General features: G+C 39.0%; 1 protein-coding gene across 3 annotated transcripts in view; it reads right to left on the bottom strand.

Annotated features, from left to right (window-relative positions):
- Window positions 1–1,358: 1,358 nt before the first annotated feature.
- The window catches only part of pdgfd (platelet derived growth factor d), a 54,588-nt gene continuing 38,875 nt past the window's right edge, over window positions 1,359–17,071 (bottom strand). For all 3 annotated transcript variants that reach the window (XM_026192987.1, XM_026192989.1, XM_026192988.1), the window contains 4 exons: window positions 14,743–14,802; window positions 12,984–13,200; window positions 7,119–7,336; window positions 1,359–4,080 (listed from right to left, as the gene is read on the bottom strand). In XM_026192987.1, coding sequence (XP_026048772.1) covers window positions 3,946–4,080; window positions 7,119–7,336; window positions 12,984–13,200; window positions 14,743–14,802 — 630 coding nt within the window. In that variant the 3' untranslated portion in view covers window positions 1,359–3,945. The remainder of the gene's footprint in view (window positions 4,081–7,118; window positions 7,337–12,983; window positions 13,201–14,742; window positions 14,803–17,071) is intronic.

The following is a 17,071-nucleotide window of genomic DNA, read 5'->3' as shown; positions in this document are numbered from 1 at the left end:
TGACCTCAAACTTGAAGCGTGACCTGCGTTTGCAGAACGCACTTCAGTTTAACAGCAGCTGTTTAACGATCCTCAGCTGGGAGTGATGGTAGCAAAGAAATTAGTCATGAAGAGACTGCTAAGAGGTCAGGCAGCAAAAACAGTCTTGGAGGTTTTGGTCATAACATTTCCTTTTAACACATTAATCCTGCATGATGAAAGATTATGCTTACCTGGTGTGTTTACCATGATTCAGGTAGTAGCATAGAGAGGACGTCGGCGGTTCAATTCTCAAGCTTCTATAGTTCACATGACAAATGGTTTTTGGTTAAACTACCACTGTGATAGATGTTTAAAAATAATAACACTTAAAGCAATGTGTGAATGTGCCTTTTAATATAGAAGTTTGAGCAGCATTAGATTTGGTTTATATCCCCAACATCTTTTTAATATTTTCTGAAGTTCAAGTTGACTTCCTGGTTAGTTCTAACTAATACTTGTTATGATAGTAGCAAACTAAAGTAAACTAACATGTCCATAATGTAACTGTGAGCATATTATGTTGGAAAAACAACCACACAGACAACATTACAAAATAATTTGTGCCAGCGTTACGAGAAGTGTTGATGAAACTGATGCAGTTAAATTACAAAATGCATTGTTATGACAAAATATGCATCATTGTGAATTCAACGTAACATCTGTCCCTCAGCAACAGGAAATAAAGCTGCAATGAAGAGATTTTGTTTTTCTATTTTTATTTTTCCCCAGAGTGAATGACGAAGCGGGGAAAAAAATAAAAGCTCAGTCCGATTATCCAGCTGTCCAAATCTTTCCCAAGTTGCTGGACTGCAGCTGAATCACCAGCTCAGAGCGAAGTGGAGGCGTTCCTGAAAAGTGATTGTGGAAAACTAATAAACACTCGATTGGCTCAATTATTTAGCCCCTCCTGAACCTACTAGTGTTACATTGTTCTTAAAAATTGCATTTGCGGTTTCAGTGGTGACCTGTGCGACCTGTGTCCTGTGTGTAAGAAGGTATCTGACAGCTTCTTCTTATGTTTGCGTTGGCTCTTTGCAGTTCTCAGTGTTTCTCTACATCAGGTGTGAGGTATCCACTACAAAACAAAAGAACAAACAAAAAAAAAAAAAAACTGCCACAGATTTGCCATTGCTTTGCACAGGTGATCAAACAAGTCATTGTTCCATATCATATCAAACCTGGGCAAAGACCTGATAAAATCATTTTTTGGCTGGGGAAAAATAACACAAAACAAAGCATTCGAGCCAATAATGCTTGAAATATTTTATTTATCAAAACCAACAGACTGATTTTTTTAAATAAAACAACAGAAAAAGACAATAAATTATTTAGGTAAAGCATACAGTTTTGTCTTTAATATATTTTGAATGGAGCAACAGAGGTTGACTTTTGTTCGTTAAAACAGACATCAACAGCTTTTCTCTGAGTTAAAACTACTTAGCCACCTGTTGAAATTCTGGGAAGGGAAACTGAAACAAATCTCTTTGAAAGGTACGATACTCTCAAATGTTCCCAAAGGCCCTCTGTTTGTGTTTGACCTAAGAAACTAGTTAAAGTTTTACGCTGAGATACATGTGATCTCAGATTCAAGAGCTACAGGAGAAAACAAAACAGCTACATGGAAAAAAGAGCATGTCACTGGTGCATGCAACAGTGGAATGTGCTGATAACAGCAGCAAACTGGCAGACACAGGATGCACACGCTCACACACACACACACACACACACACACACACACACACACACACACACACACACACACACACACACACGGGTGCACAACCACAGGTCCTGCTACGTTTATAATACATCAATTTGCATGTAAAAACTATTCCTTTATTTTATATGCATGGTCCAGAAACTGCAGCAGCCGATGTCCTTATGCACTCTAAAAAAACAAACCTCACTACTGTTGGTTTTAAAGATTCTGCTTAAGTTGGATTTATTGGAGAAAGTTAACTTGAGTCCCTTGTGTTACTTCAACACAATACTATGCATTTAAAAACGTTTTAGCCTAAAATGTTGACCTGGCAAAACACAGCATTTTGTTGAAATAACATAAATGACTTGAGTCATTGTGTGTTGACCACACAGCATGAAGTTAACTTGCAGAATGTGATGTCTCTGATATGCTGATTAGTGATGGTGATGACTCTAAGCAGAGTCAATGAGAACCCAATGAGAAGCGATAAGAAAAACACTTTTCTGAGTGTACCAAAAGTCTAATAATGAAATAACACATAGAAATTAAAAAATATTTATTAGCGATTCAGAGATGATTTGGCTTTTGTTTAAAAAAAATCATAATTTACGTTTAGATGTTTGTTCTGTAAAGTATCTGTAGTCCCTTCTAGTCCCTTCTACATACACCTGTACACTTTTCCAGCAGAGCGCCTCAGAAATCTGTCATTTTACCTAAACTTACCCAGATTTGTCATCTATTAATAATAATTCAGTGTTACAATGTGAGCGTTTCATTTAATTTCTAGCTTTGCTGCTTTGACTCTCCATTAAACCGACAGCTACACACACATGCACACACAGTCACATGCTGAGCATTCACATGCTTGGATCCGCTGCCAGCTCTTACAGACTGTTGGTAACCCTCCACCCTTTAAACAAAAGGACCTCTTCCTGCGCTGCTACAGGGGGACTGACACGCATACACACACTCAAGTGCTGCTTGTGTTATGAGCAGAGATCAAGAACATCGCTCACGGTAATTCCCACAGATCTCTGCAAACTTACAGGGCAGCGTGTGAGATTGTGACACACACGAGCATTTAGAAAATTCAAGAAAAAATTGGAATCTATCATAAAAGCATCGTGCTCCTCTTATCCCGACGTGCTGGTGATCTACAAATAGAAGGCTCGATTTCCCCTTTTCCATCAGCCTCCTCTCCTATAAACTTCCTGTTTCCCTCTCTCTTTCCTTTGCTGTGCGTTCAGGGTCTAAGTGTCGCGGTTTTATCCGCGTTAGCAGAATTCCGCTTAGCAGCTGGAATGCCAGGAATGCTTGGAAAATTGGGCACGGGGCAGGAGCCGGATCTGACATTTTCTTTGATGTGTTCGACTCGGAGGCAGCGAGAGAGAAAGAAAAGAAAGACGCATGAGCTGTGTGGATGGACGGACAGATAACGAGGAGCGTGATATCCAGACAAAGTAGAAGAAGCCTCAGGATCCTGTATAAATAACTACAGTTTTTTGGGTTTTGGAAGCCTGGAGTGGATGTGTGTGCATGTAAATGTGTTAATGTGGAGGGCTGTAGTTAGCCTGGAGGTTGTAGTTCATATCAAGTGTTATTTTTGTGTAAACTTCCTTCAACCCATCCCCCCTCTCTCCCCCTCTCCCCTTCTGTTTCACACTCACTCATCTCAGCATGCTCGTGGCAGTTGCCTGAAGTTTCTAGAAACAGTCTTATTTAAAACAAAAAATGCAATAAAACATGTGACATAAAAGTAAAAGACTTCTTTTCTAGGGCTTGGAGAAAAATTCAGGTTCAGTTCAATCAGGCTGGCCTCCCTTAAAATCCTTTCATCAAAATGTAAATTTAAGTTTACAACAACGACGGTTTTAAAATTTGGGAGGAAAGAAATTGGACTGAGTTTAATGGGGATTTCTTTGGAAGACGTTAACACTCATACCATACATGTAATGTTTAAATGCAGCACGAACAGTGAAGACAGAAATACCAAGTTGCAGGAATGGTAAATAGCAAACATTGGGATGGGAGTTGCGTTTACAGGATTTACAGGTTTGGCCCATAGACAGAGGAAAGGTAAGTCATGACGCGAGCTGCAGTTTACAAGTCAATTGTTACCTTCTTCTTTGTTGCATGTTTGTCAGCGGTGCTATTATTATATGAAGTCCATTGCAAAATAGATAGAAAGGACAACTCGTCTAACAGTTCCAGATGTGCCCACCTCAGCGAGGGGGCTGGGAGGGACACGCGCACTCACACTGTTCATGATGTGAGAGGAAAATTTCATCAATGACCCAGCGAACCTTTGGACTCTGATGGCGCTGATACCGAATGGGGTCTGGAGCGTACTTCAGCACCTAGAAGAGGCACAGAGGGAAAAAATGGTAAGGACGCAGAATGGGAATGAAAATGGGCACAAATTATTTCTTGTTTTCCGTCTCGTTGCCAGACGTTGTTTTGTGTTGTCAAGTGATTGTATTTGTTGAATCCTGTTTGAATATAAAAGAGGAAATATCAAGAGGAAGCACACCAGTCGGGACAAAACACTACAGGAGTTCAACAACAACAACAAAAAAGAGGAACTGCTACCTGAGAGGATTTGAATATGTCAGAAAACTTGGCTTTGAAGCAAGTGGGCAAGTCAAAAATGTAGATTACAAAGTCGATGATGGGGTAGTCATGGAAAATCATCTTCTCCTGGCTTTTCGGGAGTTTCTGTTCTCCCTGTTTATTGTAAGTGGCTACACTAAAAATCTGTTCATGTCTTAACCTGTCTTCTTATTTGTGTTCAGAGTCTTTGGGAGCAGGAGCTTTTCCCATTATCAGGTAATAAGGAAAACATAAGTTACCAAAAGAAATGTTTACTGGGAAATACATAGCACTGAAATCATAATTTGATTTAGTCACCATTTGCTGCATTTCCTGTTAATGTAAAAATACAGCAAAGGTACAAACTGTTCCACAAATGATGCAGCAAATTTGTTTTCCAAAGCTCAATGAAAGAGACGCGACCAATGATTAATGTCAGGACTTCCCAGAAGTGAAACGTTAGTGTGAGTAATAACGTGTTTCTAGAGAAGTTAAGTCACTGAAGGAAGCAGCTACAGGTCCGTGATTACCGGCAAGGAGAAGAGTGAACAAAGGAAGTCACAGTCTCTGTACCCTACTCTCTCTTAGACACACAAACACACTCATGAGAACCCAAACTGCAGTGGTTCTGTACTCTGCAGTGCAATGTGTACCGACACAATACACTTTTTTTTCCTTTTCACACACATAGCACCATTACAACCCCAAATCCCACTTTTGTCTAAACTGTCATTGTATGATTTTTAACAGTGAGAGAAAGAGAGACAGTGAGAGAGAGCCCTATGGACTATGTTTCAATAATGATGCTATGCAAGAACAAAGACACAAAGAGATGGAGGGAAGTGACAGAGAAGAATGAATGGCAGGCTTAAAGAACAAGAATGGTGGATTGCAAAGGGATAAATTGAAAATGGGAATTGGGTAGAATGAAAGGATGATGGAAACCCAGAGAGAGAGAGAGGAAGGGAGAGACAGAATGCTTACAATGGAGATATGGAGAGATTAGAAAGAGAAAGACAGAGGCGGCATACAAAGCACTGAGAAGAGAAGTGGGGAGAAAGCGCGAGACTGATGGTGCATTGCTGTTTCATTGTTGATGCAGCCCTCGCTACTACTCGCCCAATTTCTCCCTGCTTGTCCCTCACTCTGCATCTAAATCACTTCCTCTCAGTCCCTCTTTCATTCGCTCACTCTCTTCCTTCCGCAGCATCGTGTACCCAGCACGATGTGGAACTTTTAAATGTCGTTCTCGTGCTTGAATAAATCTGCTTCACCTTTCTGTAACATTTCTGTAACCAGACTCGCTGCACCATACAAAAAACAAACCTAAATTAATGATTTTTATGGCCTAATTGATGTTTTTTTGTTTGGATTTGGGAGTGCTGATAAAAAATAGTCCTATTAGTGTAATGCCAGCTCAGCATTTCACTGGGCTTAAAATGTTGCTATGTATCTGAGGATTTTCATATATCTGAGTAACACAAAGAAAAAAAAGTAGAAAGAAAGTATCCTATTAGTCTACGATGGGCCTGTAATTTGATATGATTCATGTGGTATTAGTCTTAGTTCTGATATATTACATTTAGCAATAAAAGTGCATTATAGGAATGTTTTTCTTTGTTTGTAATAGACGCAGTAATATTCTTACAGAACTACTGCAGATAAATCTCAGTGCTTAATGATACGTTCTGTGGAACTAGCTCCCAGTTTGGTTTTGGGAGACTGGAACCCTCTCAACTTTTACAGTTTAGTTAGGTCTAGGCTGCTGGGGGGTTTCCCATGATGCACTGAGTGTTTCTTCTTCACCTTCACCTTTCTTTTTTCACTCAATACGATATCATACAATTGTTGGGATTTTCTCTGTATTTTATACCTTAGAATGTAAAGTGCCTTCAGGCAACTGTTGTTGTAATTTGGTGCTACATGAATAGAATAAAGCTGAATTGAATTGAATTTAAATGAAGTAATGAGCAGAAAGGGGTGAATGGAGTTAAAAAAGATTTCACAATATATATATATATATATGCCGTTTGTATTGCTGGACTTTGTAAATATTACAGTACATTTGTAATTATACATTCTGTCCATTGACTCATTCATCGCCATGTGTGACCAAGGTTAATATGATTTGTTGCTCCCTCTCAGTATTTAATGAAGACAGCAAAAGTTTGTGAAGTGTGAGACATTTTAGGGCGATTTTTTGCTGAATTAATTTTCAGACTTTTTAAGAAGAACCCTTAACGATCCCATGTACTGCTGCATAATTACAGCTGCAATATGCACAAACATTCACGGAAAAATATTGAGTACATTAAACTGTTTATGATTTGAACTATTGTTTTTATGGACAAGAAACTTTTTTCTCTTTTGAAACAGAATGTATTGAAAACAACAGTTTTACTAACAAACAGTGTAATGGTTGTTACAATTTGCTTCTTCTGGTGGACTCATCTAGTTCCATCATAGTTCAACAGTAACAGTAGCAAAACCATCTCTTACACCAAAAGTCTCAAATATCACATGAGCCATTATGGAAAACATCTTTGAAAGGCATTGCTCACCAGATAGACGCAGTAGAGGGAATATTTAGCAAATTTCCCTTTCACACCCTCTAATTTTTCTGCTCTTTTTCCCCATATAAAAAAGATTTCTGCTGGTTTACTGTGAGATCCAAATATCTTAGTGTGCCTGTGTGGGTGTCTGTATAGCTTGCACGTCTTTTCTTTCTTTCTTTGTGATGCTGTGTGGTCTGGAAATCTGTAATTATCTGAACTCGGTGTGAGTGCCTCCATGGTGCTAAACCTACCTCGTGCAGTTTGAGCGTTGTTTTGGAGGCCTGACAGGTACAACCATTATTCCAGTTAGTAGTGCCACAGCCACAGTTGCCCCCGCAGCGTTTCACCAGCAGACATCGAGGGAAAAAGACGGCGTTGGTGGTCTTCAGCTCTTCTCGCAAGTTCACAGAGTAGTTGCGAGGAGTACAGCTGTACCACTTGACATCGTTGTGAAGCCGGTTCAGATCAACTTGACAATGATGCAGAAAAGTATCAAATTAATAAACGATCACATTTTTTTCCCTCTCGCTTTGTGCTTTTTATCAAGACTTACTAATTTTTACAATAGCAAATTACCTTCTCTTTTTTTAATCTGTTGTGTTTTATGGTATGACAGAAATACACTAAGGAAAATAGCTCTTTTTATACTGTGTTACACTGCAAAGTTCCCTTTAACACTAAGATTGAAAGAGACAGGTCAGTTATTGCTTTATGTGATGATAAAGACAAATGTTTGGGACAGTGGAGGCACAGAATGAAGAATGGCGTGGAAGGACGGGAGTGATTTACATTAAAAATATCCTTAATATTGACTGAGTGAAAATGGTTGAGAGGTGGAGACACTATTAGTTATGGGGACAACTTCAATGACAAGTGACTGTAGAGATGGAGAGAGGATTGAAAGAGATGCAGTAAAAAAAGCAGGGGGCATTCATTGATTGAAGATCACAGCCTTTCTTTGTGTCATCACTTTGAAGAAAAATCACCTAGTTAGCACACACTGGACCTGCTGCAATGACTCAAAACTCATTTTGAGGGAATTAAGGCAATTATTTGACAGGTGGACACTTAAAATAATTAATTAAAGCACTTGTTGCTAAAGATTCAGATCCAGGAGCTCGACTAGAATCTTTATACATTTATTATTCACATAAGTCTGCTCGGTGAAAATGTAGAAGGTGAATATTTGTTCTGATGCCAACAAACAACTGTGATGAAAAGATTGATTTGTAATGTGGTTAAGCAGAGAACTACAACAGTTATCTCAGTTATGCACAGACAAATGAGAGAAATGAAACCGACACTCGTGCTGTTTTGTCTGTGAAAAACAGCACGAGTGTTTTAATTTAATCTGGGAGCAATTCAGAGAGACCACAGGCAGTTTGAAGGCAAAAAGATAAGAGGAAGAATAGAAGAAAGACAGCAGAAGCAGAGCAACAATCAGTGGTGGTTTGATTGCTCACTGATTGTGGTCATCAGCAGAATAATAATCATTGCACTTTCCATACCAAGGGCAGTGAATCTTTACAACACACGCGGCATAGAAATCATAAAGTGGATAAGAACACAAGTTTTTTTATATTTTTTAAAGAAATTATTACACAGTTCACTTTCATTTACTTATCGCATTGATAAAAGTAGATGTAAAAGTTCTAAATGTTTATTCAGTGGTCTCCTAGAGTTTGCTGGAGTCATACTCGAGTACCAAAGCTTCAGCACTTATTATACCACAGTCCGATGTTCCACCGCCTGCAGAAACCACTTCAGGGATGCATGACTGAGTCGGAGCTTCGCAAAAGCAACATAACAAGAAGATACTGCTGATACGTTCACCTTTATAGTAGAAAGCAACTGTCCTCCCTGAGTACAAGGAGAAAGCCCTAAACTAATCAAGTACAGTCGTGGCTTAAGCACTCAAACCCTAGCAGAGCTTTTGTCCATATATATGTACTTGGAAACAATTTAAAGGTAAAACTGTCAGCATTAGCAGAGCTTCATTAGCAGTTCAGGTAGTGCTGTAACCCCCCCCCCCCAAAAAAACAAAACAAAACAAAAAACAAACCAAAAACACTGGCAGCAAGACAGCATGGCTGCCATTAGGAGAGAAATGTGGGGAAAGATTTTATCATTTCCTTTGGCAGGGCAGAGAGAAGGAGAAGTGAAGGTAGATAGCGCTCTATATATATTGCATTTATAACACTGATGATGGTTGTTTTAGGCCTCCTTTTTCAGTAAAATGGTCATAAGAAATTAAGAACAGACTTATGAGTTATATAGAATAGAAATGCATCAAATGAAAGCTATCTCTAGTTGAGGTGCTGCACACGTTTGCCTCTTCCTTTAAAATCCTCGATTTCTGTCTTACAGGCAGCTGATATTTGCACATCTGCGTCAGACTAAATGAAAAGTGGATAATGTCAGCGTTTGTGTGAGCATTAGCAGGTTAAATGAGGACAACTGTGTGACAATATTGGATAAGTAGAGAAGATAGTGTGAAATCAGTTTAAAGCTATCTGCTCATTTGAATAAATCTTATTATACATATAAAAATGTCAGGAAATTAAGAATAATGATCATTTGCTACTCAAATTCTTTCTAACAAGGGAAAGAACTGCCATGTGGAGCCTGGCACCTCGCAACAAAAAGACTCCTGGTTTGAACCATCTGGTTGGATGGGGTCTTTTGTGTGTCTTTACGGGTTTCCTCTGGGTGGTCCCCGGTGCTCGAACATGCTTGTCAGGTTAACTGGTGATTCTAAATTGGCCCTAGATTGTGGATGGGAGGGAATCAGGTTATCTGTCAGTCCGTATTAGCCCTGTGATGAACTATCCATGGCGTATCCTGTCTATTTCCCCTTATGACAAGTGGATAGGACCTAGCCTCCCACCCACAACCCTGAATTGGAGAATGGTCAAGTGTGGATACAGCTGAACTAAATGAATCTACATTTACAACCATATTATAGCCTTTATTCCTTGTCCATGCTTGCAAATGACAGTGAACCCATCATGTAGGTAGTCTGCGATTTTACTAAAGATAAAAAAAGACACATTTTCAGCAAGAGATAATTTCATGTCTGGTGACAGAATTGTGAGGTAATGTTTCTTTAGATTGTACAATGTGACAGCAGCACATTCAGACTTATGCTACTGCATTGCCTCTAATGAGCAAATCCAGTAAGTGTGTTTGTGTACTTTGGGGGTAAGGCACATGCTTTTACGGTTGACGGTGAAGGCACGGGGTTCTTTTTTATGCTGTGAGCTTGCAGGTGTGTATGTGTGAGACTTGCAGGTGTCTGTTTAAGGAGAATGAGTATAATCCCAGAAAGGCACTGGTGTGGAAAGGGGAGGGAAAGAACACAGAGACAGATGAGCAAGCAACACTCCAAGAATGACTGTGTCACTCACACAGTATCAACGTGAACACATCATAGGGTCTGAGCACGTGTGGAAAATCATAAAACATATTCTGCTCCAGTGTTTACCCCTCAGTTTCTTTGAAGATTAGTTTATTTGTATTAGCATTACGACGACTTCATTTGAAATTGTTTGAGGCTGAATATGTGTGAGTTACTTTACGGACCTGGAGCCGACCCAATTAATATTATCATCTGGCTCGCTGTCTTTCATGAGAACAGAGGTGGGTGTCTTTGTATGTGTGTCTTAATGAAAGCAAAGCCAAGCTGCTGACTGTGGCAGATTTCTGCTCCACTGCACAGGTTGAATTCCCAATTAGAGAGAGCTATACTTGTGTATCGAAGACCTGCAGCATCTATGCAGCTCTAGGTAGTCCTGCAAAATGCACTAACTGCCCCTACACAGAGCCTCGTCCTTGTGCCAATCCAGCATGCGCACGCACACGTGCACTAATAAATGAGATAGATTTGCTGTCAAGTACAAATATTTACTAAGGAACAGGACAGCCCTCGGGTAGAAAGACTGAAACAGGAGAGAGATGGCTCAAAAGCACTGCAAATGCTGCAAGCTTGAACATTTTTTTACAGACATGCACACACAAACACTCCCTTTCTATTGTGTATGGAATAAGCATATTAATTTTCATATCTAGTCAAAGACATCTGCAGTCTGTATCCCCAAGGATAAAATCTGCTGCTTGAATGACTGCAGGTCGCTGGCATTGACTTCACAGTAAAGAGCTGCGTTGTTCTGTCTCGCCTTAAACTTGTCACTGACTCACTATAAACCCTCCCAAAGGGCAATTCGATGATGCAACAACTTACGGCAATACTTTTGCACATAAAATGGAGCACCCCCCGAAAAAAAGATCTCTGGTATTAACAGAAAAAATATTTTAAAGTTTCCTTTTTCAATCATAGTCAATCAGACTTCTCTTAGTTGTCACCGTTACTTTGATCACTATGCTGGAAGTGCATGTGCGTGTTTCTCCTGCTGTTATATATTCCTTCCTAAAAGCCAAATTAAATATTAATGCACTCACCTACTAGAAAGCCTAATGTTACAACAGATCTCTTTCTTAAGTGACAGAGGCTGGCTAATACACCTTTTCATGGGTTGTCTTTGGCTGTCATCTGCGCTATATTTGAACATCCAGCAACAATTTTGCTCCATCAAAGTTATTACATGACTAATTTCCTTCAAATTACAGCAGCAGACTTCTTCTGCAGTGGTGTAGCACTGAGTTTTATGTATAGCTCGGTATGTTAGAATGGGCCTCCTGCTGTTTGGGTCTGTCTGGGTCAGCACAAGGCTTCACGCTCTTCCCCCTCCACTTCAAGCTACCAGAGACCGACCGCAGCGGCACGAGGAGGAATACTGTGCACGCAGCAGTGATTTTGAGGATCACCATCTGCAGAACAATAAAAAGGGATGACTTTCATCCTACGGCATCAAATGAAGCGAAGCCTGCGAGGTGGTTCAGGAACTGCACTGCGTCACACAGCACACGCAATAAAAAGCCTCATCGTCCTCGTGTCATATACCAGACGCCCTGTTTCAGCTGCAAGATTTCCCATCTCTGTTTCTGACATAGCGCCACATTTGTCTGCTCTTTCAACCCCTCCACCACCCCAGCATCCACTTGTGTGCTGACTGTCTGACTGAAGATAAACTAGTTCATTATTACTACTAGTTAGCTGGTCTCATTACAACACATAAGTCTACAAAGACACTATATAATGAGCAGTGGTGTGAATAATGGCTACTGTCTTGTGTAGTTAGTGTGTAGTGTTGTGGATAGTTTTGCGTTGTGTGTCAGAAGAATGAGGCGACTGCTGTCTCCAGGTAGAAAAAGGAGTGATACACCTGCTGCTGTCAGACCTGCAGGTATCAGGCTGTGATGTTCTTCTTTACAGTGGACAGAAATTATTTTTTGGAGTGGCACAAATAATTTGTGTGGCATCTTATTGAATGCAGAACAGCTGATTGTTCTGTAAATAGTTTGAATTTGTTTTTGTTTTTTAAATAGGGTAAAAGGTAAATGGCTGCAAATAACGTTGTTGTTTGCAAAACTTGATTTTAAAATTGACAATTTATATTTGCATTTAAAGTTATGAAATATGATTCATTAAACATTTATACCAATTATTTATGCCAATTATACCCTGGACCCCAGAGGGTTAAACATTTTTTTAAAAGTAATGCAATAGTTACTTTTCAAGTAATTAATTACTTTTAGAATCTTGTAACTCAGTTACTAACTCAGTTACTTTTTTGAAGAAGTAACTAGTAACTATAATTAATTACTTTTTCAAAGTCATTTGCCCAACACTGATAACAGCAGAGAGGTGTTCAAGGTCACCTTAATGATTTATTTGTAAAAGATAATAAGCTTATAACTTAGAAACTATGATTTTTACAGGTGTGGTTTGTATTATCAACATATAAAGATTTAAAATATCATGTCACATTTGACCTCTGACCTCTCCTTCAAGGTCAACAGATTGATTTCAAGGTCAAAATGATAATAATGCTATACAGAGTATTCACAATTATGTTTTTACTGCCACTGTTTATACTGACAGCATATAGGCATATAGGGAATTATATATGGGGATTATAAATATAATCTTAATTTGGGCATCTGACCTCTTCTTTAAGGTCAGATAAGGTCAAACTTTCATAAGATGTAAAACTTACCTTTATTATGTCTGCCTGCCAGGTGATAGGCCCTGGATCTATAATGTATGTGTGTTTGAGTGTAGATGCTGTCCAGGTCCTGTCTCCATGTGTTTGGGTTGAGGGATCTGAGAAGCTGCTCCACAGTGTCAAAGGCAGCTATGGTTCTGTCTAAATCATCGAGTGAAAAAGGTGCCTGCTCTGTGACCGCCGCTGACACCTTCCCGCCACCACTGTCCTGCAAAGGTCAAGAGTAAAACTAGTTCTTTAATTCTATTTAAATTATCCTAAATTCCACAGTTTATCCTAAATTTCCACAGTTAAAGGATTACAGCTGAAGCAACAGCCATAACTTTGGAGCTGTTGTTTGTTTCTGATCAGAATTCTGTACAGATTTCTGAAAAATCTGAATAAACATCAGATTTATAAACTTAGCAAAATCTGGATTTTAAGAAACTCCATTTACTATAATGTAAATGCTCACTCTTTACACACACAGCGCTTCTGCTCAAATGAATGAGTGCATCCAGGCCTGTAAGCACTCTTGAGTGTGAGGCTGACCTTGTATCAAAATTGAAAATGCTACCAGTCATCACATGGTTGAACATGAGCATTACAGCATATATTGCACATATTAACAATACAATGAACCCTATTAAACCTCATGTGAATATTGTTAATGCCAAAATCTTTGCAACAATGCTTTTTAGCTATATGTCACCTGTTTGTGCATATGTCAACCTACTGTCTGAGATATACACATGTGGGGAAAAACATTAAACACAGAATTTCTGCTATTTAAAAACATGTTCTTATATCGAACATACACTCTTGAAATCACAATCTCCTTCTTGTCAGTTCTTCCCAACAATAGTCAGGACAGGGGTGCACAAAACGTAGCACCAGATTAAACAAAAGATATTTGGATGACCACTACTCTAGGAGTATAATTATTATGACATGTTGGACATTATAGGTATGACACTGACTGCCCTAATCAGCAATGACTTTCATTAAGGTCAGAGAACATGGGTCCTAATGAGGCTTCAGCAATTTAAGGGGGAAACGTGGATTCATCCAATGTAGAAACAGGCAAGAGCCGCTGAGATTTGTTAAGATTTATTGTAAGCTCTTAAATAAAGTGGCTTAATAAGTATCCTATAAAAATGATAATTTCAGTATCAGTAAATCTTCCTATCAAAATGTGAAACAATCTCTTATAAAATAAATGTTCACAAGAGCTCAACTGAATATTGAAATAAAATGTTTAAAGCCCCTTTGCATTGTTGTTTAAATAAAGACATTGTCATCTGTTACCATTTGTATTAGCTTTTCTTTTTGGATTATCTAATCCTTGTAAGAGTATAAGAGTATATGTACTAGTGTAAAACGTGCACCCACATACTTATATAACCAACCCATATGTATTAAAATTTCCTCACAGCCAGAAGCCCACTTATTATTAATTATTATGATCAGATAAGTCAAAGAACATACTCTTACAGAAATTACACTGATTTCCGGAACGTACTTTAAACATTAGTTTAAGGAAGCAAGTCATTTGACACTGTAAGGTTCATGCATATTAAATACAGTACATGCATGCAATAATGTATTCTGTGTGGGTGAGTGTTGGCCTATGCAAATGGTCCATATGTTACAATTACAAGTCATTGTTCCTGGTGTGCTTACAAATGCATTTATGCACGGGTTGGAAGTGTTGGAAGGCAGGCTTTTATACTAATAACTCATGAATAAAGTTTGTGTGAGAATGGCTTACCAACATGGGCACGGTGACAGCCTCCCAGTTGGTGTTCGATGCAGGCAAAGGAGACTCATACTGCAGAAAAAGAAAATGGAAATAACTGGTGTTATTGCTTATGGCTGAATAAGCTCCTAAAAAGTCTGCACACAGAGGCTACATGGATATGACACGTGACACATCAAAGGTGACTGACAATGCAGAAATGTGGATACAACTGAGTAAGTTGAGGTTAAGATTGTTGGGATGAGATGAATTACCTTTAAATGCTGCTTAAGAGGACATTAAACATTTTCTTTATTGGCAAAGTCTGTAACATTTAGTAACATTTTCTAAGCCCACCCAGTCACTGCACCATCCCCTGTGACCTTTTGCAGCATACGCCTCTAATGCATGGTTTGCTATGTGAAGAAACCTAAGTGTATCTGCTCCATGGTGTGAATGACTGACCTATAACCACTATTGGTATGTATTTCAGTGTAGTGATAATGCCACCTAAGTGACCTTTTCTCTTAAATCTCTCAGACATCACAGTCATACTGCACATATTTCCACATCTTCTCAAACTGTGTTTTTCTTCACATATCAGCGAAACTACAGTTATTGTAAGTGATGATTGGATTTGAAGTCAGGCAAATAAAATCCTAGGTAAAGGTTAGGAGAGGACTGTGAAGATGAGTGAGAATGGAAACTCTGCTTGCTAAAGGTAAATGCTTCCATCTATCAATTCAATGCTCTCACATTTTTACTGTTCAAGTCGCTGCCCTTGAAGTCAACTTGCAGGATACGGGGTGGAGCGTTCGCATGTTTTCCAAGACATTCAGGTATCTGCCTGTCCAGATGGTAAACTGTCAGTGTGTCAGTGAAATCCTGAAAGAATTTTCAATGAAGCCGGTCACAGCATGCCTTTGTATGTGCATCTGTCTGGGAACGTAATCAGACTCTGGTCAAAGCATTTTTTGACGCGAAACGCTCATCCGACTGAATTATTTGGCACTCATTCACACATTCCTTGTCTTTTTTGCCCTTTTGTTTTCACACAGACAAACACACGCACACACGCACACACAATGTCTGAGAGATCACACTTTTTACACACACATAAAATCTCTCTAGCTATCGAATCCCTCTCCTTGAAGAGTCTTAAATACCATCCCCAGTCAATGTGGAACAGTAAATCTGTCTCGACTGGACTTCAAACACACAGCGCCCTCGCTTTGTCTTAGTGTGTGCTAGTAATAGAGTTGACATCAAAGATAGTCGGTGTGCAAAGGTTTTTTGTTTAACAGATTCTTCCATGTGGCCTTTGGATAAATGTACTCATACAAATAACTGCACACCCAAACCAGCTGTGAATGAGGTCAGAAGGTTTCGTGTAAGAGCATGTGTGTGTTTGCACTCATATTACTCATGTTATGAGGACTCATACTATGAAATTTTCATGGTAAGGTTAGGGTAAGGTAAGGTTTATGTCATGTTTGGTTACCTAACGCCTGGTTAACAGACAACAGGAAATGAGTGTACGTTGATGCAATGTCCTCTGCAGTGATAAAAACACGCCTGTGTGCTTGAGTAAATGCATGTTTAGAGACGCCTAGTCCCGTTTCCTTTTAAGATCAAAAGCTTCATGTCATCCTTAATAGGATTGAATAAAGAGACTTGACTCATCACAGGGCATGGACAGAGATAATTCTTTTTAAAAATGTGTTCTCGTGCAATGGAAACAAATTTTCAGTACTAGTAAAAAGTAAAAAGATGAAAAACAGAATTTTTTCAACTCAACTCGAGGTCAATGTCATATTAATGCAGAATGCTTGCTTCATTATTAATGTTTCATTATTTATTTGTCTATTTGGTATTTTCTTTTATTGTCTAGCCCTTTCACCAGTATGAGTCTCAGTACATTTGATGTACTGGGAAGCTATCTGATCTAAGACCATTAACAAGAATAGTGGCCTCATACAGGATCTTCAAGCCATCCACTATAATTGTCCTCAAAACCAAATTTGTTAAAGCAGTGAATTAAAAAGACTATTCAGCTTGGTCAACAGCTTTCTCAGCATCCAAAGAGAGCACTAAATCATCAACCTGTCTATTTTCCTGAGAGGAAACAGTGTCTTTCAGTTTAGTCTAAGGAGTTTGAAAAGAGAAGGACTGGACTTCTTGAAGAAGAAGTTCACCATGATCTGGTTGACTGAGAACCTACACAGACATCTTTCAGTGTAACTTTCTTTTTTTTGTCCACTGCAGAGGACATAATGAATAGGTTCGGTCTCACGAGGGTAGGAGGGAATTCCTGGATGATACTGAAAAGATATCATTAATTTGTGAACTGTAGCAACAAAAT

The sequence above is a fragment of the Astatotilapia calliptera genome, chromosome 14, assembly GCF_900246225.1.
Source record: "Astatotilapia calliptera chromosome 14, fAstCal1.2, whole genome shotgun sequence".
NCBI lineage: Eukaryota > Metazoa > Chordata > Actinopteri > Cichliformes > Cichlidae > Astatotilapia > Astatotilapia calliptera.
The sequence above is the reverse complement of the archived record's forward strand: the minus strand, read 5'-3'. Positions and strand labels throughout refer to the sequence as shown.